The sequence below is a fragment of the Nuphar pumila genome, chromosome 15, assembly GCF_984573655.1.
Source record: "Nuphar pumila chromosome 15, dmNupPumi1.hap1.1, whole genome shotgun sequence".
NCBI classification, from domain to species: domain Eukaryota; kingdom Viridiplantae; phylum Streptophyta; class Magnoliopsida; order Nymphaeales; family Nymphaeaceae; genus Nuphar; species Nuphar pumila.
In genome coordinates, this window is record NC_143263.1 from 1609949 (window position 1) to 1637672 (window position 27724).

The window sequence follows — 27724 nt, forward strand, 5'->3', positions numbered from 1 at the left end:
TACTTAGAGGTGGGTCCATTAGGTGGCCTAGTTCTCAGTGAGGGTTCCTCTTAATAAAAAATAAAAATCCAATCCTCAAAGTTCCACAAGTATTCATGTTCATAGGATATAGACTAAAAAAAGGGCTGGTCCTTATGAACAGTTTGCAATGGCATGCGTAAGAATCAAATTAAAAGAGGAAAAAAGAAGATTCCTAACTAAGGTCAAATCAACAACAACAACAACAACAACTACGCCTTCATCCCAAAACAATTGGGGTCAGCGATATGAACCAAAAAAGAAATTCATTTTGGGTCTTCCACATGAATCCTTTTCCTCCAATCATTTCTATCCAACACCATGTCCTCGGTGAGGTTCAAAGCATTCATATCCTTTCCTATCATCTCCATCCAAGTCTTCCTAGGCCTACCCCGACCTCTTTTAACTAATATATTTTTCCATTTCTCCAACCTTCTAACTGGAGCATCATTAGGCCTTCGCCGAATATGTCCAAACCACCGTAAACGATTCTCTCGCATCTTATTTTCAATGGGTGCAACACCTACCTTCTTACGTATCTCTTCGTTCTGAATCTTATCTTTTATTGTATTTCCACACATCCATCTAAGCATCCGCATCTCAGCTACACTCATTTTTTGAATATGATGTCTCTTGGCAGCCCAACATTCCGTACCATATAGTAAAGCGGGTCTAATAGTCGTCCTATAAAACTTTCCCTTCAACCGCAATGGCATTCTACGATCGCACAGCACTCCAGTAGCACTTTTCCATTTCATCCACCCAACCTTTATCCTATGATTTACATCTCCATCAATTTCTCCATACTTTTGAATGATGGATCCCAAATATTTGAAATAATCATTCACCGGTATATCTTGCTCACCAAGCTTCACTACACTCCCATCACTACTTCGTTGCTTACTAAACCGACATTCCATATATTCAGTCTTACTCTTACTCAACTTAAAACCTCTAGCTTCCAATGTCTGTCTCCATAATTCTAACTTAGCATTAACCCCAGCTCTAGACTCATCAATCAAAACAATATCATCAGCAAACAACATACACCACGGTACATTTTCTTGAATTGATCTCGTAAGCTCATCCATCACTATCGCAAATAGGAAAGGGCTTAAAGCAGATCCTTGATGTAACCCAACCGTTATCGGAAAATTGGTTGTCACCCCTCCACAAGTGTGGACATTGGTTACTACTCCTTCATACATATCTTTAATTATACTAATGTACTTGAGAGAAACACCTTTCTTCATCATTGTCCACCAGAGAACGTCCCTAGGTACTCTATCGTATGCCTTCTCTAAATCAATAAAAACCATATGCAAATCTTTGTTCCTCTCTCTATATCTTTCAATAAGTTGTCTAAGAAGATGTATAGCTTCCATAGTTGATCTTCCAGGCATAAAACCAAATTGATTCTCCGATATCATGACAACCTTCCTCAACCTAGACTCAATCACCCTCTCCCAAAGTTTCATAGTATGACTCATGAGTTTTATACCACGATAGTTTGTGCAATCTTGTATATCACCCTTATTCTTATATAAAGGCACCAAAGTACTCTTCCTCCACTCATTAGGCATCTTATTTGTTCGCCAAATCAAGTTAAAAAGATTTGTCAACCATTCTAAACCTTTCTCTCCCAAGCATTTCCAAGCCTCGATAGGTATACCATCTGGGCCAACTGCCCTTCTTGATTTCATTTTCTTCAAAGCCTCTGCAATTTCTTTCTTTTGAATCTTGCGCATGAAGTCACGATTTATCTCATGAAAAGGAATGGAGAAGTCTCCAAGATCTTGAGCATGACTATCATTAAATAGCTTATCAAAATAATCTTTCCATCTCTCCTTAATCTCCTCATCTTTGACTAAAACCCTTTGCGTTTCATCTTTGATACATTTAACCATACCCAAATCCTTCGATTTCCTATCTCTCATCTTTGCAAGCCTATAAATATCCTTCTCGCCTTCTTTGGTATCCAACTTGTCATAAACCTCCTTATATACCTTAGCCCTCGCGTTTCGAAAAACTTTTTTAGCTTCCTTATTTGCTATCATATACTTCTCCAAATTCTCATTATCACGACTCTTACTTAGATTTCTATAACACTCTCTTTTAACCTTAATAGCTAATTTGACATCCTCGTTCCACCATGATGTATCCTTACCTAGTGGTGCACCGCCTTTAGACTCACCCAATACCTCCTTAGCTACTTTTCTCATACCACCCACTATCTTATAGTTTTGTTTAAAAGTTTATTTAATGGGTTAATATTGGTTACTAACGAAGGTACGAAACTAATGAGCTAGAAATCATAGGTGCAAGTTGTATGGACTCAATCTAACCAATTGATGCATTCAACATGCTTTGTTTACTAAGGATCAAGCCTTGGATCGTGCTTTTGTGATGTAAAAATGTGATCTTTTGTGTTATGAAATTTTGGTACATTGTGGGGCCATTGATTTTTTAATCTCTTTAAAAACCTAATTACTTGTCATAATCACATGATTCAAAATAAATTTCTTACTAAACAAACCATGTAGATCACATCTCTAACATTTGATCTACAAAAAAGCTGGAAATTTTTAAAGAAAAAATTGATTTCTACTCGTTAGTTCATTACCTTGATTAGTAGCCAATATTTACCCTTATTTAATATATTTCTTTTTATGCCGATAAACATCACAGAAAACAAGGAAAAATAAATACATTTAGCCGCTCTTACATTAGTAAAGACTAAGCAACTCACATTTACAAAATCATAATCCTGAATTATGTCCACAAAGTTACTAAGATTGTTTATTAAGACTTCAATCTATATCAGATTATGAACCACTTTTTAGAAGTCATGCTTTATAGATTGCGTTGGATGTTTCTTGTATGTTTTTTTTTATTCCTTTCTCTCTCAATCATTTAAAGTTACGCGTCTTTAACCTTCAGCCATCCAAGATTTTAGCAGGGGCTTTCCTACCCACAATAAGGTATTTGGTATCTTTGTGGGCAAGGATGACTCTACTCATAGTGAGAAGTTTTTGACCAAATCTAACCCCATATGATGTGCTTGACCTTGTCAAAATAGTAGGAATTCATAAAAATATGGTTTTATGAAGGTTGTTTTTTTTTTTCGACAGAGAAAGCTGGGGTGAAGCAGACCCTTACCATTTATACAACCGTAGCACTGGGATTCGAATTGGCAACGTCCCAAAACAACGTAACGTGCACTAACTACTCCAGGCAGACAAGCGGAGCCTAGAGGTGGCAGACGGGTCTGAAATAGCATTAAAACGGTCAGGTTGGTACCATCGGACTAGGGCGATACCAGCCGGTCAAGTTTTCAATTGGTAGCGAGTTGGAAAATAGCCAGATTTGTTTGCCTTTGTTTTTGCCAGTCCGGTTCCCATCATCCACCGGCCAAAAAATGGCCAGGCTGGTGCAGTCTTGGATGGCCGGAAAATGGCATGCATATTATTTTTTGAAGTTAAAAAACCAGATTTTTAGTCATCAAAACAGTTGAAAACCCAGGTTTTTGACAAACCATCAAGGTCCTATTTTTGAGGTGAAAACCTCAATTTCTCAAAATCCGATTTTTGCACTTTACCAGCTAAACCGCGTCAAAGGGGGCACGACACGACAACATAATTGTAGAATTTCATCCTGATAATGACACGCTCCTGTAATCTGTGGCTTTTATGTGACGTAGCATATACGTGCTGTGAATGGCTTGAGCTTTTGGGTGATCTTCCGGATAAAGGTGCCCACTAATTTCAGGAAATGCCAAACGGGGCTCTCTCTCGTACTAATCCACAGCCGCAACGCAAGCAATGAGTTTTTTTTAAGCAAGCGTTGGACTTAGTTAGATCACAAAACAATAGAAAAAGAAAGAAAACAAAAGGAAAAGAACTTCATGGCTCATCAGGAAGCAGCGATCCAGCACGGAAAGTAACGAAGAAGGGATGGAGTTGCTGAACAAGCTTCGGAGTCTCGATGCCTACCCGAAGGTCAACGAGGATTTCTACAGCAGGACGCTCTCCGGAGGGCTCATCACCCTCGTCTCCTCCTTTTTCATCTTCTTGCTGGTTCTCTCAGAATTCAGTGAGATTTTTTTTTTCTTTTTCTCCATCCCTATGCATCTTTCTCGTTTTTGGTTGTGAGGATGGGCGCCTTTCACTCTTCTTTTTGGTATTGATTTTGATGATCTGATCGAATTCAATGGAAGTTTTGGGGGAGTTGCTATAGAAGGGTACTTGTTTGGGAAGGGTTCTGTTGGAAGAAGGGTGAGAAAATTTGGCAACTAGGGCGGTTTTTTCATCGTTTTATGATCCAAGTGTCGATACCGATCTCTCCTTTCTTTTCCTTTTGCTTTTTTAATATAGTGATGATTTTAATCTCTAGAATGGGTTCGAGGCGGAAACACAAACACCCACTTTGTGATTTTTTCTGATGAGAAGCAAACAATTTTAAGATGAAACATGAGTCTTTCTCTTTTCTGTGTTTCTGGGGAGACCTTCGTCTCTCCTTTGCACCTTTCCTGGGAAATAAAAATACCATCTTTCTTGAAGAAGTTGAGATCTGTTGGGTTTTGTCCGACGATATAAGTAATGTCAGACGAGGAATGATCCCGCCTTTCCGCAGATTTTTTATGTTGTTTGTTATTGTAAAAGCGATTGAGGGCATGCTATTTCTGTTTCCTTCTCTTTTCCTTTATTTTTTGTCGTTTTTTCTCCTCTTTTTCCTTACTTAGGGACAACTGGAGTAGCTGTAATTCAGATAGTTCTTTGACGTTATTCAGCCTGTTTCTGGTTTTGCAGGATCTTATCTTCATGCTGTTACCGCCTCTAAGCTAATTGTTGATGTGTCAAGAGGAGGAGCTCTTCGGATAACTGTTGTATCTCTGTCTTTCCCGTTCTTGTTTCTTTTAATATTGTCCTTTTTCTCAGCCATGAATGTTTAAATCTATGACATTGCTGCTGCTATGCCGATGGATTGGAATAATTTCATTCTCTCACATAATAAACCTTAGGGAGCTTACTTTATTTTGTTCTAGTTACTGGAAGTTTATTTCTAGTGTTCCCTAGATTGTTTTGTTCTGAATGTTGGACTTGTTAGCTAGTTGTGTGTGTGTGTGTGTGTGTGTGTGTGTGTGTGTGTGATCTGAAAAAAGGTTAAGGAGGTGTTTTCCACTGCAGCTTGTGATATTCATTTAGATGAAAGGCTTAGAATGGTTTTGTCAAGTTTTGTTATGCGTAGATTGTTGAAGAATTTTCATTCTGATACTTCTTATGCATTGATTTTTTTGTACAGTTTAATGTGACTTTCCCAGCTCTTGCATGTTCTATCGTGAGTGTTGATGCAATGGATATCAGCGGGGAACATCATTTTGATATTGTAAGTTGGTCCATTGAAAAGATCTAAGTTATTGTTGTATCAAGTAGAATACTGTATGCACAACCATTTGGTCAAACTTTCTTGGAAAATGGTTTCATATAGCCAATACTAATTAATGTTTTTTTTTTCAGAAACATGACGTATTTAAGAAAAGGATTGATCAATATGGTAATGTAATTGGGACGAGTTTGGATGGATTTGGTGCACCCAAGGTCTTGACTTTTCCCTTATTTTGGATTGTTGAACTTTTTTTGTGACTACTAGTGGATACTCACCTTTAAATGTCAATACGATATTGTGATTTTGCTTGCCGTTCCCTTTTTGTTTTTATCTTTTGGGGGTTGGGGTTGGGGAATGATAGGTAAGCTAGGTGATAGTCCTGGTGGAATTGAAAAGGAAGGGCCCTCGTTAAAGATATTGCCACTCATTGAATAACTATTGCATAACTTATATGTATTTTTAGGTTTATTCTTTTTCCTTCTTCATTGTGAATACACTGTTTTAGGTATAAACTGGGCATTGTCTAAGTGATATCTTCAGCATTTGACTAAGGGTATCCAAAAGTGATAAACCCAGTCTGCACAAAATGGGATATTTGGACATGTTGTGGTCAGCAAAAAATTTGCCATCTTTTGTAGAGGACTTTTGATTGAGAAGTGCATGAATGCAAAAGAAAAGCAGTTAATGTTAGCTCTCATTTTACCTTCCTATTGACGCAAATGCTGCTTATCCCTATACACTTTCTCCTACTGATACAATTGACAGTTTATCTCTCTGTATCTCTCATGCAGTTCTTTTCTAGCATTCTTGATTCTCATTTTCCTTTTATGGAAGAGCACTTTGCATTTTTTACCTAATTTTCTGAAGAAACTCTGTTTTTCCTCCCCAAGGATATGAAGCTGCAACCACACATAGATCTTGCTAGGTTGTAGGCTGGCATATCAGAAAGAGCACAGGTCTTTGGCAGCCTTTTTTTTGGGGAAAGCAAATAACGTTAATGGCATTGGTCTTCTGAAAGCATCTTTACATAAAATAGGTGAAAAATTCAAAGTGTGGAGCAGTTGTCTTGATGTTCACACTGGTGACTCGTAGCATTTATCTCTGCTAAACTCTGCTCTGATCCTTTGTTCGAGTTGTGCTCAGAATCTTTTGCCACTTTTTAGATCTATTTCAGCTTGTCAAATACTGCATACATCCCACTTGAATAGCATATTGCTGGACTTAGATTCATCAGATTGGTCCATGCATTTTTTGTTTGAGTTTCCAACCCACCAGCTTAGGTTGGTAATTGTGGTATCTTGATTTTGTCACATTTTGAAGGTTCTCTCTAACAGAAATATAAAAATCCAAAATGTTTTGATAAATTAAAAGCATTAAAAGTGAAATATCACATAACATTGCAATATTGTTGCCATATCTTCATTAAAAAAACAATTTGTTTTTTATTTCAAAAACTCTTCAAGATTTTTCCAAGAAAATCACTTATTTTTAGATCTCCCAAGAAAAAAATCTCATTAATGTCACTAAAGCAATATTAACAACTAGGGGTTTATACTTAATAACTATTGCATATCTCATATCTGGAGCACCTATTGATACTTGTCAGCTTATGTACTCTGTACCCATTACCCTTTTTATCAATTTATGAGCCCAGAAGCATGGCAATGACTTTTCTGAAATGTTTGAATCTATGTTTCACAGGACATTGATGTCTTAAATTGAATCCCCTTTTAAGGCGATTGACTAACAGCATGTAATCTGATCCTTTTTTTCTGAATATAATTTGTTCGTCCTGATCATATTATACTTGTCATATGGCTTCTTTTTTTTCAAAATTTTGTGTCATAGTTTATGCTGACCATTACACAGTGTCCAAATTTGTAAATTTTTCATCTTTAATTGTTTCAGATTGAAAAGCCCCTGCAGAGACATGGAGGAAGGCTTGAGCACAATGAGACATACTGTGGCTCTTGTTATGGCGCAGAAGCGGTATGTTTCCATGAACAATTCTTTCAGTTTCAGATGTCTGAAAAACTTTTGGAATTTTCAAACTCAGCCTCCTTAGTAGTGCAAAATACAATCATATTTGTGTGCCCCCTCATGTGTGTGTGTGTGTGTGTGTGTGTGTGTGTGTGTGTGTGTGTGTGTGTGTGTGTGTGTGTGTGTGACATGGTTATAAACCGAAGTATGTATGCATGCCACTGTGTGTGTGCTTGCAAATTCTTCAGGCTAAGGGTTTAGACTGTTGAGAGCTTTGACACATGATCTTGTTTCCCTTTTTCGGAATACCTTACTAGAAGCATCGAAGGTCAATACTTAGATGCAACATTAACCATTGTCTGGTTTGATCACATTTAATTGCTTAGTTGTAAAAATTTGGTAGTTGCTTTTAATTCATGGGTGAATCAATCCTTTTCTTTTAAGAAGGTTGCTTATTTTATGTTCTGTTACTCAGACAAATTCTTCTGAAAGGTTCAAATTCAAATACTAGAAAGAAAGTTATACCACTATTGGGCCTTCGAATGTGGCTTTCTTTTTTGGATCGGTTGGTTTGCTGAACTAGGAACTTTTACAAATTGACATTAGTAGTGATAGAAGTTATACCATTATTAGGCCTTCGAATGTGGCTTTCTTTTTTGGATCAGTTGGTTTGCTGAACTAGGAACTTTTACAAATTGACATTAGTAGTGATAGTCTGTCTTGTAGCCGTTTTCTTATAAACTTCCTGTCAGCCACATGCGTTTTGGTGTGAAAATCTATGAGGCGTTTCTTCAAACCGAGTATAAATCAGTCTGCAAGGAAGAAACTTTTTCCTCTCAAGTAAAAATGTGATGCAGAGCAGGATGGGCCTGGGTTTATACCGCGTGACTCACGTAGGGGACTGGATTTGCACTTTGGAAATCGGATCCAAGCAGTGGATCCAATTCCCATACTGGTTCCAAAACGTGGAGGGGAGGTACCACTGTGTACCAATGCCAGGCTAGCATAGAGAGTATGGGTCGGACCGCTCCAGATCCAACAGCAGGCCAGAGAAGCATCGGCATCGGGTCCGGGGCCGGACCCACTACCCGGATCCAGCCAAAGTCTTTAAAACCCCTCTAGGGTTTTGTGCGCAGGGGGGAGATTGATTCCTGGGCAGCAGCCTTATTTCTTCAGCAGTTCCTTTTCTTGCCTTTACCAGTGTTTTATTCTTTATTGCATTTGCTTACGTAGTTTATCATTCAGCCTATAGTCTCTTGTCTATTGAATCCATTATTTTCAAATAAAAGAAACAGACCCACTGATTTCTAGTGGGCCTTCCTCTCCATTTCTGAGCATCGTTCGACCATAAGAATCAGATCATTGCAATCAGTCGACTGGTGTCACGCTGCCAGCATCTCCACTGCATCAGAGTGGTATCAGAGCCAGCGCCTTTCTCCCCGACAACAAGATGAGTTTGGAGGTAAGGGGCGATCCGGCGACGGTGATCGAGCAAGAGGATGCCGGCAACGCAGATCCGATGCTGCGGATGATGGAGATGATGACGAAGATGCAGGAAAATGTGTTGAGTATCAGTCGGGACGTGGCAACCATATCACAGCGACTTGATGGGGTCGAAGGGCGAGTCGCTGCCCTTGAGTCGCCGGTGGAGCCCTCTGCGACCTCACGACAAAGACTGGGGGTTTCGTTGGAGGTCGTAGCAGACGCGGAAGCAGTCCAGCCGACGCCCTGTCAGCCCGACTGTGTCGCTGCCCCGCAACCAGCATTCCCCCCTCCATTCTTGGGTTCGACAGCAGCGGCGTCACACGCAGTAGGTACCCCCCATCTGAACCAAGAAAATAGGGCAGGGCAACCCCACATCGTGGGTGCAATATTGCCCTGGCCTCGACTCACGGGGGCTATGCCGCAGGCAGGGCTGGGCCTGCAGGAACCCAGCGTCACGCCGGGTCCTGCCGCAGGTTTGGGTCCTAGTGCACCCCATACCAGGTTTCAGTTTCCTGTGGGTCTGCCGTAGGTCGGGTTGGGTCCGCAAGAACCCAGCAGCACACAGGACCCCGCTGCAAGCCCCAGCGCAGCGACCCGACCCGGGAAGGAGCTTTTTCTCCCACCTGGTCCTGCGCGCAGAGGCCTTGCGACGACCAACCAGCGGGTGGAACCTGGCGGACCCATGTGGATGGGTCCGAACCCGAGAGGGTCCGGGCCGGAACATTTTTCAGCGAGACCCAGGCCTGGATCTCAGGGACCACCCTTTGGGTCCCTGGGAGCGGGTCCGGGATCCGAACCCCCTTACCCAGCCAATCCAATTGGGTTTGATTCGCGGTTCATCCCGAATCAAACCCAACCCATTAATTTTGAACCCCAAAATGGATCCAATACCGACCCAAACCCATATCGGCCCCGGACGAAGCTTCAGTTTGGATTTGAGCCGGGTCAAAACCAGACCCATAACCATATGGATCGTGGATCGAGTTCAAACCAAGCCTTTTATCCCCACAACTCGACCCTCGATCCAACCTATCCATATCTGGGTCCGACGAGTAGTTTAGGAACAAACCCGATCCACATCCCATCGGGCGAATCAACCCAACAATATACCAACCAGACCCTAGACCCAAACCAGAACCAAACCCTCAACCCAACACTGATCCAGAATCCAGTACCGTATCCGACCCAACTCCAGTGTCCTAACCCAAACCCATATTATGTCTTTCCTACCCACCTAGAACCCGAGACCCATCCCTCTTACTTGGGACCTCCTGTCATACCGGTGCCACAACGCCGACCACAGATGGCTCCTGCCCACGGGCCAGCCAGACCAAGGCAAACTCAGCAGGGTCCGGTGCGACTAGAGCGCCGACAACAGGACGTCGGAATTCGCCAAACCCAGCAGCCAGGCGAACAGGACCACGAAGATGGAGCAGTGTGGGATGATGACACCTTCTGGAACGAGCATCCTGCAGGAATGGTGGGGGCCCGACAGCAGAGAGCACCAGAGCGCCCCTCCACGTATGGGGTGAAGTTGGAGCTTCCAGAGTTCGCAGGTCGGTTCGATGCAGAGCAGTTCTTTGATTGGTCATATGCCGTCCAATTCTTCTTCGACTACCACGATGTCGCCGAGCACCGTCGTGTCTCCCTAGCCTCTACTCGGTTGAGAGGCCTAGCACAGACATGGTGGGTTGAGATGCAGCGGTCGAGGGAGCGACAGGGGTTAGAGCGTGTACAAACTTGGGAAGAGATGCAGCGGTTGATGCAGTCTAAGTTCGTGCCGTCAGATCACGTCGAGAGAGCCTACAAGGAATACCTGACCCTGCGTCAAGGCACTAATACTGTGGCGGATTACACTGCAGAGTTCCATCGCCTTTCCCTACGAGTGCAGATCGATGAGACCGCCCGCCAGCAGGTCACGAGGTATATTTCTGGTCTCCGTCCTGCTATTTCTGACGACTTCAGTTGTATCACAGTCGAGTCACTGGATCAAGCAAGTAGTTATGCTATGAATGTGGAGGAGAAACTGAAAAGGAGGCAGGAACATAGGACATCCCGTAGTGATCAGTCCAGTCAACCCAAGTCGAGTTTCTCAACTAGGGGAGCGAGCTCCCCTAGGAAAGAAGACTCAAAGTCAACCCAAGGAGTCGACCCTAGCAAACCCGATTAGTCTGGACCCGCGTACCACACCCGATCCAAGGGTAAGCCCAATGAGTCTATTGTTCGTTGTTTTAGGTGTCAAGAGTTAGGTCATATTGCGTCCAAGTGTCCCACCATGAATAAGAACACTCATCTAGCAGAGGGCATTGTTGAGTCTGCGTCCGATAGCGAGAGCGAGGGTGAGTCGCTTGTTGAGGGGAATGACGAGGTGAAAGTCGTAGAGTTCGATGGCAGCATCGAAAATTTGTTAACCATCCGTCATGTGCTGACCACATCCCGAGAGTCGGCCCCCACAAAATGGTTGCGAAATAATATTTTTAGAACCCGGTGTAACTGTGAGGGGCGTGCGTGTGATGTTATCATTGATACTGGAGCGTGCGAGAATATGGTGTTCGAGAGTGTCGTGTCCACTTTGAACCTAAAAATAGAAAAGTTGTCCCAACCTTATAAAATGGCATGGTTCAAGAAAGGCAACGAGGTGCCCATCACCCTGCGTTGTCTAGTTCGGTTCTCTATGGGGGAGCATTACCACGATGAAGTGTGGTGTGACGTGGCGCCCATGAGTGCGTGTCACATCCTACTGGGACGTCCCTGACAGTTTGACCGTAAGACCATCCATGATGGCCGTAGGAATACGTACACATTTGTCTTTCAGGGTCATAGGATAGTTCTCCTTCCCACAAAGGAGACCGGGTTGCCCCGGCTCGCGAACCTACTAGACTGATCTTACTTCCTTGAGCTACCCAAAAATTGGCATTCTTCTCCTACATTTACTGTGCCTGATCTAAGTGCTAACTGTAAGAACAACAAGTCGTCGGAGTCGACTTTTTCCCAACCAGGGGAGAATGATGCAGAGCAGGATGGGCCTGGGTTTATACCGCGTGACTCACGTAGGGGACTGGATTTGCACTTTGGAAATCGGATCCAAGCAGTGGATCCAATTCCCATACTGGTTCCAAAACGTGGAGGGGAGGTACCACTGTGTACCAATGCCAGGCTAGCATAGAGAGTATGGGTCGGACCGCTCCAGATCCAACAGCAGGCCAGAGCAGCATCGGCATCGGGTCCGGGGCCGGACCCGCTACCCGGATCCAACCAAAGTCTTTAAAACCCCTCTAGGGTTTTGTGCGCAGGGGGAGATTGATTCCTGGGCAGCAGCCTTATTTCTTCAGCAGTTCCTTTTCTTGCCTTTACCAGTGTTTTATTCTTTATTGCATTTGCTTATTTAGTTTATCATTCAGCCTATAGTCTCTTGTCTATTGAATCCATTATTTTCAAATAAAAGAAACAGACCCACTGATTTCCGGTGGGCCTTCCTCTCCATTTCTGAGCATCGTTCGACCATAAGAATCGGATCATTGCAATCAGTCGACTGGTGTCACGCTGCCAGCATCTCCACTGCCAGCACAATGAATTTTAAGAGTGCCTTGCAAGAAAGGGGAGGATAATAGTAAAGATAGGACTTGATTATGACTTTCATAAACATGCTTAAAGCTGCAGTAAGACTAGGTCTAGCAACTGCTGACATGTTTTGTTGCTTCGGGTAGTTTTGCATACATGGAATCATTCTCACAATGTCAGAGGATTTTTTCATAGTATATTCAAACAATATTTGTTGTGGCACAATGTTGGCAAATTTTACTATAGTAATATGCACACAACTCCATCAGTTCTCCACTGAAGTAGTCAAGAATTTCCCCCATATCCAAAATTTGTGTATCGAGTTAGGGGACTTGCTCAGCAGTTCATATTGGTTTTAGGCTTATATCATGTAGATATCAGGGCATATTTATGGTTTCTCTTTGGAGTTAAGCTAAGTTATTAACCTTGGTGTTTAAATTTGGTATCTATGAATAGAATTCTGTGCATCATTGTCCTTTCGGATATGATGCTCGATCTTATCTGAACTTTGGTTTTAAGCTTGTCTTCCCCAAGTGGCAAAATAAACTTCTGCCTTGATAAATATCTGCTGATTTCGTATTTTCTGTAGATTTTTCTCCAAGTAAACTTGTTTCCTCCTATACAAACAGACAGTATCGTACATGAGGCTTGTTGCAGCTCTACACAATTCCATGTTTTCTGAAAGATCCTAAGATTTCTAGTTTTTCATCTGTGCCCTAAACCTTTCAGACGTTAACTATTCAAATATAAAGGACAAAATGTATTCTTGCTAACCATTGTTTATCTCCTTCAAGAAGTGGTTTACTGTTTGGTGATGCTCAGATGTTTAACAGTAACTACTGGTTCCTGATCACTTTCTGTCATGATTTGCTACTTTCATACAACTATTGGATTCCTGACCACGTGCTGTCATGATTTGCTACTTTCATACAACTATTGGATTCCTGACCACGTGCTGTCATGATTTGCTAATGCAGTCAGATGATGATTGCTGTAACTCATGTGAAGAAGTTCGTGAGGCATATCGGACGAAAGGCTGGTCACTGACAAATGCTGACTTGATTGACCAGGTACTTCTGTAATGTGTTGGTACCATGGTTATATTGCAAATATTATGAAAACATTATGAATGATCAAAGTTATGATAGTAATTATACAATCTTTTTTTGAAATATCAGCAGCTTTCTGTAATTGTGATCTTATCTTGATAGATATTTCAATTTGCATGGAATTCTTTTTTATCTCGAGTTTCTTATGCTTTCTTGATCGCAAGCATTTTTCTACTTTTTAAATGATCACAAAAAACACAAAATAGCATTTTTGGCTTACCTTCATAGATTTTCCTGGAAAATTTTATTGTTTTTAATTTCTCTCAAGAAATTTGCTTGTTGAGAAAGTGATAATGCAAAAATTAGCGACTGAGATGGCTACTTCTTTATTAGAAGTTCAAGAAGAGCTTCCGTCTTCATTCTTTTACATGCACGCCCATGATAATTATCTTTCCTTTGTATATATGTGTGTGTGTGGAAGCCCTCAACCCTATGAATATTTCACAGCAAGCAGACAAGGGATTCCATTAATAACTGGACGTTTCGATGCATTGGAACAACTCGATGAATTTAGTTGATCCTTTTAGGAGGCATTAACGACCATATGGTTCAGAGGGCTGTCAATGGGTTGGATCTTGCCTGGCCAGAGCCAATTCTGACTTGATAATATTAGTTGGACCTACTAAATCATGTCCAATTAGCCTGGTCATTAATTGGGAGAAGTTGAGTTTCTTGTCATTCTCCTATAGTTTGATGTTTACATGGTGGTTGTGTAATTGTTATCTGATAAGAATTACTATCTCTGCAAGACATGCCATCTTTTCTTATGTATTTGTCTATCCATGACTTCGTTATTCTTTCTTTCCTGAGAGAGTATCTTTTATGTCTGCATAAGCTTGTGTAGAATCTGTTATTTTCACATTCATTTTATTATGTCAATCTTTTCTGTCTCTTATAAGATTCTTTTACTGTCCAGCAGTTGCAACCTAGGCTGCACGTTTATTCATGTGTTTTTTCCTTCTTTTTTTTCCAGTGCAAAAGAGAGGGTTTTCTTCAGAAGATAAAAGAAGAAGAAGGTGAAGGATGCAACATTCATGGTTTCCTGGAAGTTAATAAAGTTGCTGGCAATTTTCACTTTGCCCCTGGGAAAAGCTTTCATCAATCAAACGTCCATGTGCATGACTTACTGGTGTTTAACAAGGACAGTTTCAATGTAATGTAGTGATTCTTTGGTAGTGTTTCTTCAAAGATGTTAAACATGGGAGTTTAAGGAGCATGTTTTTTAGTTATAACCTAGCTAATCATAAAAAAATAAAAGGGGAGACTATAATCATATAATGCATAGGCTTTGTCTTTTATAATGGTTAAATTCTGGAGATTTTAACATTCAGTATACCTTTTAAAACAGGTAAGTCACAAGATAAATAAGCTGGCCTTTGGAGATGATTTCCCAGGTGTTGTTAATCCGCTTGATGGGCAAGTACCTAGTTTCATTTTTACCTAGTTACTTGTGTTCAACTCATGAAACCCATCAATGGCCTGACCATATATGATGCTTTCAACTGCATGTTCGGAAAATTCCTGATCTGCTTCTGGAACTTGCAGTGTGCAGTGGATACAGCAAACACCTTCTGGAGCTTATCAATATTTCATTAAGGTAGCAATTTATCCTTTGCTTTCCTGATGAAAAATCTTGAGTTATGGATTATGGTTTGTTATTATATCTCTAGTTTTCATCTTAGAGTTTGTGTTTGAGTTTCTTAATGATGTTAGTATTTCTGTGTGCTCTTTCCATTAGAACTTCTAATGATATGACAAGTGGGATCTTCTTGAAATATTCTCTTTTACCTCATCCTTTCTGATTCTTGTCTTGTTATGTTGTCGTTATCCTATAGTTAGATTTAAGTCATTGAATAATTTGATGTGAAATTTTTTTCTTTTTTTTTTCAAGGTTGTACCTACAATATACACCGATGTGAGGGGCCGCAAGATCCAGTCTAACCAGGTAATGATTTTGTTTTGAATATCCAACTCCAATGTACTGATTGAATATGTATGAAGTTGAACTAATTGCCACATTGGCAACTGTTTCTGCAGTTCTCCGTAACTGAGCACTTCAAAGATGATTTTGGTCGGTCTCAAACCCTTCCAGGAGTTTTCTTTTTTTACGACCTATCTCCAATTAAAGTAAGTAAATGAATTCCTGTCTTGATGTGCCAGATATCTGTGAAACACCTTTTCATGAATAAAGTATGGTGGAAACAGCAAATGTACTAAACTTAGTCATCTCTATTACTGTGGATGGGCTTTTTTTTTCCTGATGGAGAAAGCTGACCGAAGGGGTGCAAAGTTGCTGGATCTGTCTTGGTTATACAATGCCATTCAATTTCCCATGTCTATTTTCATTATGTTGACAAAAATAGAAACTAGGACTAAAATGAAATGATATCAGAAAAGAAAAGAAAAGAAATGAATTTCCAGTTGGGGAATTTAGTGGTTCTGTGGCATTACATGCATTATGTAGAAGCCAAAATTTCTCTTGTTCTTGAATCATTAGAGAAGGTAAAAGAAGTGGAATCTTAAGTTGGAGATGTTCGTGTGATGTAGGTAGGAGATGCTTATGGGGCATCAAGATTATCCACATGCACTGACTATGAAATTTCTAGAAGCCAACATCTTCCTTGTTAGAAACAAATTATCCTATCTACATGTTTATCAGGATTTGTAGCTTGCTTGTGGAAGCTAATAAAACTGCAAGAAAAAATAAAAGGTTTTTACTGGTTGTCTCAGAAGATACTTGATGTTTGTGAGATATCACAGCTTATCTCTGTTGCAGTCTGGAAATTGAGGCAATTTACTCAAGCAGTTGCACATTTTGAACATCAGCTATACTAAATCATTAGTGATTGAATTCCAGTTGTTTGCTGAGATAGAATCTGAATAATTCTTTTTTTTGTTATTTGGTTTAAAATTGTCCAATTCCTGTCATCCTCGAATGCTGCTTCTACTTCTGATATTAATATACGGATCTATTGTGTGATTTCTTATAATGTACTGCAGGTGATTTTCACAGAGTCCAAAACATCACTTCTACATTTTCTGACAAATGTCTGTGCTATAGTTGGAGGTACTTAATTCTTAAATCAAATCCATTAACAAAGTTTGCTGAAGTAGAACTAGAAATGGCTCATAAGCATGTTTTATCACGTTGTCTGTAGAAACTGACGTTTTCAATGTCCAAATTTCAGGGATTTTCACTGTTGCTGGGATATTGGACACCTTTATATATCATGGTCAAAAGATCAAACTGAAGATGCAGTTGGGCAAGTTCAGTTGATGTGGTCAGTGATTATAGTAGCTGGTGTGAAAGGAATCCGGATTGCAATTCATGAGGAGAGCCATTTTACCCGACCACTAAAGAGTCTCAAGTCAAATGTAATTAACTGATGTGGTCAGTGATTATAGTAGCTGGTGTGAAAGGAATCCGGATTGCAGTTCATGATGAGAGCCATTTTACCCGACGACTAGAGAGTCTCAAGTCAAATGTAATTTTTCCCGATGGTTGTTTCCATTGTAAGTTTTCAAATCCCATAATCCGGTTTTGTTTAATGATATTTAGATATTTATAGATGCTTTTAGAAAGGTGATAATCCGGACAGGAGACATTGCTTCTTTTTTATTTAATCGTAGAAGCAGAGGCTGTTCTCATTGACCTCCAACCTATTGCAGTTCTGAATTAGAGGTAGGAAATTCCTAAGACCTCTCTCTCTCTCTCATCGGGTGATCCATGAACGGTTGCTTCCTTCGTTTTGCAAACAAATGGCCGTGTCTCTTCGACAGAAGCTCTGTAGTCTTCATCATTAACAAATCCATTGTACTTATTCCTAATCTGTAAAACACTCACAAACTAAGCAAAGTTTCATAAACTAGTATATCATATCAATGCCAACAAATTGCTAGCCAAAATATCAATCAGCTAAACCAATGATATTTCAAGGTCAGACAATACTCAAAAACTAATTTCCATAAACCCTCAGCTCCACCAATTGCATTATCTTCCTGTACTGCTCCACAACCCAACACATCTGCAGGTGCATTACCATTTTTGACGCCAATGCTTGGTCATTTGCAGTAGTATGTGATCCTTCACGCACATGCAACACTGCATCATCGCCACGAGTTTCTTGTTCTTCCGTCGGTACAAGATTCCTAACAAGAGCACATAAATTAGCAAATTGCATATTTCGTTTAACAATTTTTTTCTTGTTTCACCATTGTTCACGGCAAATTACCTGAACTGCTGACTATGAACATATGAATTTGGAGGACAATTCTCCCTGTCCTCCACATGCATACCTTCCCCATTCACCGCATTCGACAGATTCACCAGCCGATTAATGTTGTCTGGAATCTGTTCCATCAAAGGTTGGCTCATTTCACTATGATCAAACAACTCGATCAAAGATTCCCTAGCAGGTTGGTGTGATTCCTGCCTACATTACCCGATGCTATGTCCAACTTTCCACCCAAATGAACTGTTTGTCCTTCTTCAATTGTTTTCTTGGTTCAATCTTCCTTACATCTCCATAACACCCTTTTGTAGTGTGGTTCATAAACAAGTTTTCATGGTGATCCGCAAAGTGTTTGGCTATATACACTCCAAATTATATCAGAAAAAGTACTTTTGTAAAGGCCAACGCCTAATAAATAAAACCATGTTGAATGCATCTCTGGTTTAGATCAAAACGACTTGGATCATGAGATAGCAAGTCATATATATATATATATATATATAGGAAAATGGGTCCGTGCTAAACCCATTTGGTGCTAAACTGCATGCTAAATGGTTTTTTCGGGATTCTCCGGTGCTTTTTATGCTGTTCTGGCTCCATAAATGTGTTGGGAATGGTCAATTTACTAAGAATCCACACCTGGACATGTGTTTTCGATGAAAAAAATGATGTTTAGAGCCTAAAAAATTTACAAAGATTTTGGACCGTTGATTTTTCAAACTTTATAAAAACCTACTCATGTGTTGGAATCGAATGCTTCAAGAGCTGATCCCTATAAAATCAAGTACATAGATCACATCTGTACTGTCAGAATTTAAAAATAAAATGAAAAAAGCCTGCCCATTTAGCACGTGGATTAGTACCAAATGGGTTTAGCATGAACCCATTACTCATATATATATATATATATAGAGAGAGAGAGAGAGACGGGGGTAGCTGCCTACGGCAGCCATCGACCCAAGGTTGCAAAAAACCTTTTAGCGTCGATCGATAAGATTATACAAAGAGAAAATATAAAATGGACTAGCTTCATAATATAGCTAGTAAAGAGCAGTGGCAATAATATGCCATAACTGCAAACCACAACAGTTGGATGCCAAAGTGATAGTTAAGAATAAACTTGTTTACTAGAAAATATGCAGTCAAACATAGTTTGTTTAGTAGAAAATATGTTTCATCACACATAAGCAGGTTTTTCAAATGCTTCAAAAAATCAATGGCTCATAATGTGCCAGAATTTAATGAATAAAAAAGTTATAAAATTTACATCGAAAAAGTATGATCCAAGGTATGTTTCCTTGCAAACAAAACATGAGCACATCTATGAGGTCAGATTGGTTGGAAACAACTTGCACAGGTTATTTTCCGTCTAGATTATACACATATATTGATGACAGGGTGCTCCATCTAAAGTCATAATTTTTTTTAAAATTTTATTGATCAAACTTTACAACTATGATCTACACACTTCACTTAGAAAACAAAAGTTTTGAATCATGTGACTGTGATTGTGAGTACAATACGTTTTCTAAGATCTTAAGGGCACATAATGAAAAATAAGAATGCCCTTGAACGTGATTAATAAAACTATATCATGCATTGAAAATAGCAGGATCCATCTAAAGACTGCGAAAGAGAATCCTTGTATTCGTTGGTCCTGTATAAATATAACCATCTGCAAGTCCAACGATCTTTATGTCTAGGTTCATTCTATATTTTCTTGAATGATTGGTGCATAACTTGAAATGTAGTTTTTATCTATGATTTTCTGGTTTTTCACTTATTAATAGATTTTCTATATGTATCGAAAGAGACATAGTGAGGACACAAGGGATCTGGGGTCCAACCCATTGGGTGACCGAGTTTGACACCATTAGTAGGGCCTCTTAATGGGCCACATAACGAGGAGTTAGTGGGTGAGAGTTACGTGAATGTAGAGATCACCTCTTCCCCTCATTATATAAGGGGTAAGCTGCCATGAAGATGATGAGGGATTCATATCTATTAGCCTATCCCAAATTTCACATAAGGTTTACGTGGTATATATAGGGTCCTGTTCATCGTCGACCTAAGGCTTGGGCTCATCATGGGTGTCGACCGACAGAGGAGAACGCCGATCACCCGCACTCACACACCATGACGTCTTCAGGTATGCTTTCTGTGTTTGTTTATGCAGATACACCAACATTGGGTTATGAGCCCACATTGTATATTTCCGTTGCGCGTGCGTCAAGCATTTTTCATTGGCGCTGCTAGTCGACTGCGACTGTCGTTGTGGGGCAACATAAGTAGCAGGTTGACAGCGATTGTTGCCATGAAGAGATTGCTTTTTTTTTCTGGCAGTCTGTCACTGTGGGGGCGACTATCGCAGTGGGGCGACAGTGTTTTCCAACATCACTTTCACAAAAAAAATAGTGGATCACCTTTTTACCTGTGGTTGTCCGGGGTCGCCACAGATCGATGCGGGAGAGGGCTGGGGGGGGGGGGGGGGGGGGTGTTTCGCCGGATTGCCAATGACGTGCGACAAACCCCTTCCCTGTTCTTTCTCCAGTTGTCGAATGGTGGGGATTATTCATGTCGTCGATGAATGCAGGACATCGTGAATCGGGGTCGGCCATCATCGGACTCCTCTCGGTTGATCACCAGATTCTTTCTTTGTTTTCCTTAGCCGTCGGGCTGAGATCTGTCGTCATCAGGTAGTCTCCAGAGAAGGCCACCCATCACGAAAGCCGCTGGCTACTCTGATCATCACTGAGGCAACGTCTGCCACCTGTGTTTGCCGCCGAACGGATGACAAATCTGTTTTTCCTCCTCAGACCGTCAGGGTTGATAGGGTTTTCAGTGTCGCCCTATGTCGCCCGACGATGTGGGTCATCAGCAGGCGACGTGGGACGCCGACAAGCAATGTGGGTCATGAGGCAGGCGACGTGAGTCACCATTGAGGATGAACGTGAGTGTTGGTTTCTCAGAAAGCAAACACATGTTTTTGTTTTTCTTAAAGGGGTAACCCAGGTCGGACTGGGTATTCTGACCCAGATCGGGTATGCCCGGATCCACATGGATCCGGTTTGCAGTTTTGTCCTAGGACCAGACTCGGACCCATAAGGCATCATGGTCTGGGTCTGATCATGTGGACCCAGACCCATTTAGTAGTGGGTCCAGGTCTGAACCAGTGTTTTGGATCAGACTTAGGATCTGATCCCCTAGTTGGATCCAGATCCGTTTGGGGGTTTGGGTTGGTGATCGAATCTGACCCGGTTGGATCAGAATTGGACCCATTTGGTTCTAGGTCTGGTCTGATCCGGTTGAACCGAGTTTAAGATCCAGAACTATTTAGACCGGGTTATGATTCAGATCCATCAAGTATTCGGGTCTGGATCTAATCCAGATGACTCATATCCCGTTTTGGATTGAGTCAGACTCAGATCCCGTTTGAATCAGGTCAGACCCAGATCCTCTTTAGATCTGGTCAGACCCGGATCCTATTTGGATCCGTAATAGAGTCCAAATACTGTTTACACCTGAACCGGACCAGGGACTGATACAACCCTTTCTGGGACCGGTTCAAGGCTGTTTTGACCGGTTCGTTTCAGTTTTTCACCGGTTCTGAAAGGTAAAGACCTTGTTTTTCATAATTTTATGAAGATATAGGAATTTTCTTATTCGGTTATAGGGTTTATGAACTTTTGTTCATACTTGATACCGGTGCATAAGGTCAAAAACTGGTTCGGATCCTTTGATGACCAATTCAGGGTCGTTTTGGATAGGTTCAAGGTGTTTTTAAACCGGTTTTAGCTTGAGAACCTGGGGTTTCACCCATATGAACATGTTTTTGTTATTTTTTATGCTTTATAAAGTATTTATTCTAAAGAATACATGACTTATGCATGTTAATTCATGTGTTTTATGTTGGTTAAGTTATGCATAATATTTTAGGAATAAATTATGACTAAATTCATGAAATTTTATTATCAAAACTAGTTTATGCATATAAGTTGAAGCATGAATTGATATTTTGATGATATAAAGTATATTTTGTCATGAATATACATGCATTAAAATGTGTGCATGGGCATGCTCCATAATACGAATATGTTTTCAGCAAAATATTTTGATTGACCGATTCATGTAATCACCAAAGTGATATGAGTTGTGTTGATTAAGGATTCTTTAGACCGTATTAAGATTCATTATTATGATTGTGTGTGAATTTATGAAAGATTAATTCTACTCAAAGGTAGGTCGTTGTGTTCCAAATTCACACAGTGTGTAATAGTATATGTGTATTCCAGCCCATGAAGCATGTTTGTACCCAAAGGTACAAAGCTGAATTGTCTCTAGTTACATAATCTACTAGTTTTACCAACTGAATTCAATTCCTTGAGAATTGAAGAGACGAAGCAACTATGAGTATTGTCGTTTCCACCGAAGTGGAATGATAATGACTCAATTATGCTTGTCTCATAAAAGGTGAAAATAAAGGGTCTCACTTTTACCTTTTCATCACGAGTCTCGTCTGAGCAATAATAGTAATATTTTTTTTTGTTTTTGTTTCTTATTGTATCAGGTTCCTTCCTTATCGATGATTCTAGTAATATCCCCCTTTTAGACGGATCAAATTTTTTCAGATTAGAAATAAATTATGTTATTCACTTTGGGTTATATGGACCTAGATTTGACCCTTAAAACTGACAAACATTTTGCTCTTACAGAACATAGCACAGCCGAACAGAAGGCTGCCTCTGAGAAGTGGGAGTACTCGAACAGACTTAGCCTATTGTTTTTTCAATCAAGAGTGGCTAAGAATATTTGAGGTATTATTCCTCACTGCAAGACAATAAAGAAATTTCTGAGAGCAATTGAGGCTCAATTTGTTAGTTCTAATAAAGCTAGGGCTAGTACGTTGATGTCCAAGCTGGTATCTATAAAATATATTGGTGACAGTTACATCCGACAACACATTCTGGAAATAAGGAATATTGCATCTCTATTGAATGCCATGAAGTTCGTTATTTCTGATTCTTTCTTGGTCCATCTAATTTTGACCTCATTACCTACTGAGTATGAACCCTTCAAAATCTCCTGCAATACATATAATGATGAGTGGTCTTTTAATGACCTTTTGGACAAGTGTGTTGAAGAAGATGAGAGATTAAACAGTGAGAGGGTGTCAAGTGCACATATGGCCTCTTATAAGAATAAACAGAGGTGGGGACTAAAGAAAAACTCCTTCAAAAGGAAGAATAAGAAGAAAACCTCTAGGGAGAGTTCTAACTATCAGGCGAAAGCTAAATCCCAGTCAGGAGGCTCTTCTATAAAGCGTTTCTTCTACAAGAAGAAGGGGCATAAGAAGATGGACTGTTTGAGTCATTTATTTCTCATAAGTGCAATTCAATTCATGTTCCATTGTATAGTTGGTGGATTGATTATGGTGCCACGATGCACATTGCCAACTCTTTGCAGGCATTTATGAACAAGAGGAAACCAACAAAGCATGAAAGAAGCATCTTCTCAGAAAATAAGATGTGTTCGCATATCAAGAACGTTGGGACCTGCAGAGTAGTGTTGGAATCAGAATTCATTTTGGATTTGGTTGATACATTTTATGTTTTATCCTATAGTCAGAACTTGATTTCAATTTCAAAACTTGATAAGTTTGATTTTAGTTTTAAATTTGAAAACTCTAAGCTTGTTATTATCAAAAAATTTATTTTGCATATGTGTGTGATGGTTTGTATCGGTTAAAAACCGAAGTCCAAATTCAAAAATCCCATTATGTTGAGAATATATTGATTGACAATAAACATGGCCTAAAGAAAGATCAATCATATTTGCTTCGGCATCGAAGGTTAGGACATATCTCGAAAGAGAGAGTCCAAAGACTCATGAAAGAAGGAATCCTTAGATCCCTTGATTTCACGAATATAGAGCCATGTGTTGACTGCATAAAGGCTAAGCAGTCTAACACATATAAGAAAGATGTTAAATGCAGCAATGAAAAGTTGGAGATAGTGCATATAAATGTTTACGACTCTTTTTTACCATGTTATACGGGTGAAAAGTATTTTGTTACCTTTATAGACGATTACTCACGGTATATGTATCTTTACTTATTATTTAAAAAAGCAGAAGTCTTTCAAGTTTTTAAGGACTTCAATAATGAAGTAGAGAAACAAACTGGTGAAGTTATTAAGGTTGTCAAGTCTGAAAGATGTGAAAAATATTCAGATCGTTTTACTGAGATGAGACAAAAGGAAGGGCCATTAGTGTGATTTCTAAAAGAGAAAGGCATTGTATCTCAGTATATCATGCCTAGTAGTGCTTACCAGAATGGTCTAGCTGAAAGAAGAAATCGTACGCTTAAAAAAATAGTTTGAGCGATGTTAAATCACTCAAACCTTCTATTGACCTTATGGGGTGAAGCGCTTAGGACAACAATACATATTTTGAATAAGGTTCCTACGAAGGCTATTTAGAAGACTCCTCACGAATTATGGACAGGTAGAAAATATTCTTTGTCATATATGCGCATATGAGGATGTCCGACAAAAGCTAAATTGTATAACTCACACATAAAACTTTTGATCATAGGACAACTAGTGGATTTTTCATTGGTTATCCAGAAAGGTTAAATGACTTTAGATTTTATTGTTCATCTCATACACTACAGATAGTGGAAACAGATAAAGCAAGAATTCTAGAAAATGGTTCTGTTGGGATAGTTGCGTCTTAAAATATTGATTTTAAGAAAAATACATGATTAAGGTTACATACCTACTAAAGATAATGACTCGATTTTTCTTATCATTGTCCCTTTGAATAATATAAGAAAAAGTCTGATCAATGAACATTAATCCCAAATAGATTCAGTTATTGATGAGGATATACAACAATAACAGGATACAAAGGCTCATTTTGAACCACCTGTAGCACATGTATGGAGGCCCACGAGAATCAGGAAATCTTCTATCCATCCAGACTATGCGGTATATTTGCAAGAGTCTAATGATTTCATAAACATTGATGAAGATCTCTTCACATTTGCAGAAGCCATTGAAAGTGAAAGATCAACACATTGGATCAATGTCATGAAAGAAGAGATTGAGTCTATGACAAAGAACCAAGTGTGAGATCTTATATCTTGACCTGATAGAGTCAGACCTATTGGTTGTAAATGGGTCTATAAGACCAAAACAGACTCTAAAGGTCACGTGGAGAGGTACAAGGCTAGGCTTGTTGCAAAAGGTTTCACACAGATAGAGGGCATTGATTATAATGATACATTTTCTCTTGTCTCAACTACGGAATCGTTGAAGATAATCATGACCCTCAAAGCTCATTTTGATTTAGAACTATATCAGATGGATGTGAAAACTGCCTTTCTGAATGGAGATCTGGACGAGGAGGTATACATGCAACAACCTTCTGGTTTCAGTATAGATGACTCAAATAATTTAGTTTGCAAATTGAAGAAGTCAATTTATGAACTTAAATAGGCCTCCCGCCAGTGGTATAAAAAGTTCAATCAGGTAATAAGAAACTTTTAATTCACTGGAAACATAATTGATCAGTGCATTTACATAAGGACTAGTGAAAGTAAGTTCATAATTTTTATTTTATATGTTGACGATATTCTTCTTGCAACTAATGATTTGAGTCTATTACATGAAACAAAAGATTTTTTTCCTCTCATTTCGATATGAAGGACATGGGTGAGGCCACATATGTCTTTGAAATTGAGATTCGTTGTAATAAAACTAAGGGTGTCCTTGACCTCTCTAAGAAATCTTATATCCTTAAGGTTCTTAAAAGATATGGAATGAAGAATTGTTTTCCTGGTTCGACACACATAGTGAAAGAGGATAAATTGAGCTTAAAATATTATCCTCGTGATGATATTGTAAAGGCTTAGATGACAACTATCCCATATGCTTCAATGGTTGAGAGTTTACAGTACGCGCATACCTGCACACAACCTAATATAGCATTTGCTGTGAAAATGCTTAAAAGATATCAGTCAAATCCAAGATTGCGCACTAGAAGACAACGAAGAAGGTCATGCACTATTCATAAGAAACGAAGGATTACATATTGACCTACAGAAAAATTGACTACCTAGATGTCATTGGATACTCTAATGCAGACTTAGGAGGATGTCTCGACAGTAGAAAACCCACTACTTGATACATCTTCCTATTAGCAGGTGGTGTTGTCTCATGAAAAAGTGAAAAACGGTCTACAACTGCTGCTCATACCATGAAGACAAAATTTATTGATCTATACGAGACTTTGTCTCAGGCCATTTAGATAATAAACTTCATTATGGATCTTGGTATTGTGAACTCTATTGAGAGACCACTAAAGATCTTTTGTGATAATGAAGGGTGTCCTTCTCAAATAACAACAAGAGCTCAATCACGTGTTGACACATGTAGTTAAAATATTTTGTTGTTAAAGAAATGTTTGTGAATTATCTGATATATATTGATATAATTGAGATAAAGAAAATGACTGTGAATCTCCTTACTAAAGGGTTAGCACCAGGATTGTATTCTCAATATATAAAGGGGATGAGTCTTTTTTATTTCTTCTGATGTATGACAATAAATTATGCGATCACATTTATGTATATGAATTTGATTCTCTATGACTTTGTGTATTGTTGATTTTGCATACATCTCTCATATGGTTAGAGAGAATAACAAAATAACAATATTAAAGGACCAATAGAATAGGTAAGAGACTAATCTATTTGTGAATGTAATTTCAATATGCTAAAATAATGAAGGTGAATTATAGTGTAGTACATGAAAATATGACATTTCACAAAGGAGTGTTCATCTTCATGACTCATATGATTCATTCTTTTGATAAATGGTAGCATATGAACCCACATAAAGAATTAAATCGAAATAACGGTATAAACCTCGATTTAGTGCACTTTTGGTGTCAATGGGTCAAGTGAGAGAATGCTGAACATAACTGATCTGGTTCCAACCCATTGGGTGACCTAGTTTGACACCATTAGTAAGGCCTCTTAGTGGGCCACATAATGAGGAGTTAGTGGGGGGAAGTTACGTGAATGTGGAGAAACCACATTCACTTAACTGCCTCTTCCCTTCATTATATAAGGAGTAGGCTGCCATGAAGAAGATGAAATATTCATAGTTAGTAGCTTACCCCAAATTTCACATAAGGTTTACGTGGTATAGGGTCCTGCTCACCGTCAACCTAAGGCTTGGGCTCATCATGAGCATTGACCAACTGAGGAGGATGCTAAGCACCCGCACTCGCACACCATGACATCTTGAGGTATGCTTTCTTTGTTTGTTTCTGCAGATACGCCAACAATAACTTAAAAAATGAGATTTACCATAATTGCTTCTTCTTCTTATTTCTTAGATACAAATCACACGTCCTGTTTGATCCCGTTCCAGATTGTGGGCATAGGGTCTCACAAAAAGAAACTCCATAAGCCACTTATAACCCTATGCATGTTTATGTTCTTATTGGCTTAATTTATGTTCACAAGATAGTAGACATATTTGTTAAAACCGTTTTTTTTACTGAATCATTTGCTAAAACTAAGGGCACCTCTTGGCGTTCTTTTTTAATTTCGTTCGTTAGGCTACTTGAGAATTCTTCAACATATTGCATATTTTCATGTTAAAGATTAGATACACGGTATTGCTTTAGGTGGAAATCGATGCCTAGCAGTGCCACTTCTTTTCCATAAATACATGCTTGGAAGAATTACTCAATGTATTTAAAATTTGACCCACCCAACCCCATGATCATCATGATGCCATTGTGAGTCGCAATACTTCACTGTCACAGTGATACGGTACGGGTTTGAAAAAAAATTCAAAAGCAACAAGTGTGTGTATATATATATATATATATATATTGTATTGTTTCTTTAAAATTGTTTTTTTATGTAATTCTTATGAAAGC

The 27724-nt window shown here is 39.4% G+C and overlaps 1 protein-coding gene across 1 annotated transcript; it reads left to right on the top strand.

Annotated features, from left to right (window-relative positions):
* The first annotated feature begins 3884 nt into the window (after positions 1 to 3884).
* Positions 3885 to 17197, top strand: LOC149814083 (uncharacterized). Its single transcript, XM_089990172.1, has 13 exons — positions 3885 to 4110; positions 4827 to 4900; positions 5320 to 5403; positions 5535 to 5615; positions 7312 to 7392; positions 13407 to 13499; positions 14512 to 14691; positions 14887 to 14954; positions 15084 to 15135; positions 15430 to 15483; positions 15576 to 15665; positions 16539 to 16605; positions 16727 to 17197. Exons 1-13 carry the CDS (start codon positions 3972 to 3974, stop codon positions 16813 to 16815), a joined length of 1152 nt encoding a protein of 383 aa, XP_089846298.1. The 5' UTR covers positions 3885 to 3971; the 3' UTR covers positions 16816 to 17197.
* The last annotated feature ends 10527 nt before the right edge of the window (positions 17198 to 27724 follow it).

Bases quoted from the DNA above. Each gene is read 5' to 3' on its own strand.
- LOC149814083 (XM_089990172.1), top strand. From the start codon at position 3,972: ATGGAGTTGCTGAACAAGCTTCGGAGTCTCGATGCCTACCCGAAGGTC. The intron at 5,616-7,311 runs GTCTTGACTTTT...TAATTGTTTCAG, and splicing joins ATGGATTTGGTGCACCCAAG to ATTGAAAAGCCCCTGCAGAG. The intron at 15,484-15,575 runs GTAATGATTTTG...CTGTTTCTGCAG, and splicing joins GCAAGATCCAGTCTAACCAG to TTCTCCGTAACTGAGCACTT.